This window comes from Octopus bimaculoides, chromosome 3 (assembly GCF_001194135.2).
Source record: "Octopus bimaculoides isolate UCB-OBI-ISO-001 chromosome 3, ASM119413v2, whole genome shotgun sequence".
Taxonomy (NCBI): Eukaryota; Metazoa; Mollusca; class Cephalopoda; order Octopoda; family Octopodidae; genus Octopus; species Octopus bimaculoides.
Window position 1 is genome coordinate 7,243,052 of NC_068983.1, and position 3,743 is coordinate 7,246,794.

General features: G+C 39.6%; 1 protein-coding gene across 5 annotated transcripts in view; it reads right to left on the minus strand.

Moving 5' to 3' along the window:
• The window catches only part of LOC106884027 (nischarin), a 71,565-nt gene that overhangs the window by 21,764 nt on the left and 46,058 nt on the right, over window positions 1-3,743 (minus strand). For all 5 annotated transcript variants that reach the window (XM_014935220.2, XM_014935231.2, XM_014935210.2 and 2 more), the window contains exons 12-13: window positions 2,510-2,638; window positions 2,137-2,253 (exon numbers count right to left, since the gene is read on the minus strand). In XM_014935220.2, the coding sequence (XP_014790706.1) occupies window positions 2,137-2,253; window positions 2,510-2,638 (246 nt within the window). The remainder of the gene's footprint in view (window positions 1-2,136; window positions 2,254-2,509; window positions 2,639-3,743) is intronic.

Sequence of the window (3,743 nt, forward strand, 5' to 3'; positions counted from 1 at the left end):
ACACCATTTGAGCGTGGCCGTTGCCAGTACCGCCTGACTGGCCTCGTGCGGGTGGCACGTAAAAGCACCCACTACACTCTCAGAGTGGTTGGCGTTAGGAAGGGCATCCAGCTGTAGAAATTCTGCCAAATCACATTGGAGCCTGGTGTCGCCTCCTGGTCCACCAGTCCTCAGTCAAATCGTCCAAACCATGCTAGCATGGAAGGCGGACATTAAATGATGATGATGATTGTGGGAGGATTTTCAACCATGTGGTTTCTGGTTCAGCCCCACCGTGAAGCATTTTGGTGGCATCTTCTGCTGTAACTATAAACTCAAGGTGACCAATGGTGACACAAACTAAGTGGAGGCTTGTCATGCATGTTTGCATGTGTGTGTTTGTCTATGTCAATTTATATATTTGACACTGATTAAAAAGAAACAGTGCTTAAGTCTTGTTTAACGGTGGTGTGATAAATATATAATGTTAAAATAAGTACCAGACGTAAAAGAACTTAGGTTGACAAAACCCTTTGAGGTGATGCTCCAGCATGGCCACACTTAAACAAGTGAAATAAGTAGGAGGGTAAAGAATATACATAATCCTCATCATCGTTTAACGTCCGCTTTCCATGCTAGCATGGGTTGGACGATTTGACTGAGTACTGGTGAACCAGATGGCTGCACCAGGCTCCAGTTTGATCTGGCTGTGGATGCCCTTCCTAACGTCAGGTTTCAAATTTTGGCAGCAAGCCAGCAATTTTGGGGGAGGGGATAAGTCGATTACATTAACCCCAGTACTCAACTGGTACTTATTTAATCGACCCCCAAGAGGACGAAAGGCAAAGTCAACCTCAGCAGAATTTGAACTCAGGACACAGGGACAGATGAAATGCTGCTAAGCATTTTGCCTGGCCTGCTAATGATTCTGTCGGCTCATTGTCTTACAGAAGATAGATATTGAGAACTAAACACCAGTGGTGATCTACATCAACAAACATCATTTAGTGAAGTTGATAGATTGGTCGAAGTCTGTAAACTGTGAGGAGATAAAAACACTGATGTTTTGAGCAAAGCTTCTCTCTTATACATCATGAGCAAGAGCTTATGTCTTATATAGTTAGATATCTATCACTTGCAACTAAAAATGGTGCTGATGATGCAGCTATATTCAAGTAGCAACACTGAGTAATATATCTAGTTCAGGAACCACAAAACAATGTCAGCAGACAGGTGTGAATTTATGACTTTCTGGTCTGTTAGCCTTGATATAGAAAAATTTACAATAGAAAAATATACAAAAATTGTTTATTGCTGAAGAATTTCTATTGTGAAATTTTATTCAACTTGGTGAAAGATTCTTTATGATATAGAATAAAAAAAAGTAGAATGGTTGAGAGCTTAAGGCTCTAAACTGCTGACCACATGAACATAAGATGAAGTCTCACTGCTTATATGGCGTTATACTCCTGAGCAAGGTACCTAACTCTGTTATGCTCTAAATTTCCAAGACTATACCAGAAAACTTCACATTTGAATAGAGGGCACATCCAACAAAACATAGAAGCAAAGATAAGAAATCCTCGTCATTTTAATGTCCTCTTTTTCAAGTTTGCATGGGTGAGGCAGACATTTTCTACGGCTGGATGCCCATCCTGTCACCAACCCTGAGCTGTTTCCAAACAAGGCAATATTTCTCCATCGCCAGACAGTAAAACTCATTTAATAATTATCACACAATGTAAAGACAAGGATGTGCAACAGGCCTCACAAGGCCTTGATCAGCCTGGGACCAAGATGACAAATAGTGGGACGGAACCTATAACCATACAGCTGTACCTACACCGAAAAAACAGCATACAGGCTTGTTCAAGACAAAAAAAAGGGGGGGAAATGATAGCCAAAAATGTCTATATAGAATAGCCAAATTCACAGGCAAGTTTCAAATGGGATCACATGTTTAAACTGTCTAAGAAAGCATAAGAGAACCATGAAATGACCACGAGAAATGTCACCGAAATGATTCAGACAGTTCACTACTTCTGTGTCGTAGCTCTGCTCAAATGAAGTTGACCAGGGTTATACAACAAGAAGTATCCTATTATCTTAAATATCAAATCCTACTTGTCATTACATTTCTATTTTTCAAGTTCTTACTTTATTTGGCATCAACTTGCGAAGTTTCTCTTTGTTCTCCTTCGATTTCTGTATAGCTAACACAACGGCTACGGTATCTAATTCTTTTTGAGAAGCTTTCATATGGTCAAGACATATCTGAAAAGAAAAACACATATAAATACACATATATAGATATAAAGACTGACAGAGAAACAAAATTCACCCAGATTGGATAAATAAAGAAGAATAAAGAGAGAAGAGTGAAGGGGGTGACAAAGAGAATGATAGACAGGTAAGTAGATAAGTACACAGGTAGAAAGATAGGTAAATAGTTAAGTGGCTAGATAGACAGACAGACATACAGCTTAGACTGAAGGATGAGGAAAATAAAGCATCCAATGTTTTCACTTACTTCATTAGCTCGCTCTAAAAACATGGCAAGTACTTTAGTCCTGTAGTCAAGTACAATGGTAACAGAATTGGCAACCATTGACAACTTCTCCATACAAGGTAAGCCACTGACATGCTTCACTTCATTGATCTGACAAAATACAGAAGATGTTATATATAGAATGGTATGGTATTAATATCACAGCACGGTATAGCAACAACGACATAGTATTGTGATGGTATCCTGGGCTTGACTTAAACTGCATCTGATGGTTGGGCCCAAGTTTGGGAGTTCCAAGAATTTGAGAAGTGTAAAAACCACCTCTTAGCCACCATTGCTCCCAGATAACCTCTGACTCAGAGTAGTAGCATCTGTCAGGGTCCTGGATGTGGGTTAATTAGCATATTATGGAAAAAAAACTCCAAGCACAAACCCTTACTGCCTTATCAATGCTTTGGTAAAGGAATGGGCTAGGTGAGCCAACCTTTGGCAAACATTTTATATGCTATTATTTGACAGCATTATCTACTTCAGTTCCACTATTCAGTTCTACATACCTCTTTACGAAAAGTAAAATAATCTTATAATGTAAACAATGTACAATTCTTGCTGGTATGAACAAAGCTTCTAAAACAGATAAAGAAAAATTCAAAGAGTTGTTTTGGTCCAATGGTAGCACATCTGTCATGTCCACAGTAGACATGGGTTTCAGTCCCATGGGCAGCCTTGAACGTTTTTTTCTATTGAAGAGGATTTTTAACCCAATATTTCACATGCTCTTATTTGTAGCTTTATCTAAGGCATTGAGCTGGTAGAATTGTTAGCACATGAGGCAAAATTCTAAGCACCATTTCACCCATACGTTCTGAGTTCAAAATCTGCAGAGGTTGACTTTGTCTTTCATCCTTTCAGGGCACCAGTTGAGTACAGGGGCTCAGTGTAATTAACTTACTCGGTTTCCTGAAATTGCTGGCCTTGTACCAAAATTTGAAACCATTCGAGTTCCACTGTGAAAATGATTTACATTATCTTGAATTTTATCACTCAATTCTTTACTCTTTTACTTGTTTCAGTCTTTTGACTGCGGCCATGCTGGCGCACCGCCTTTAGTCGAGCAGATCGACCCCGGGACTTATTCTTTGTAAGCCTAGTACTTATTCTATCGGTGTTTCTTTGTGCCGAACCGCTAAGTTACAGGGACGTAAACACACCAGCATCGGTTGTCAAGCGATGTTGGGGGACAAACACAAACACA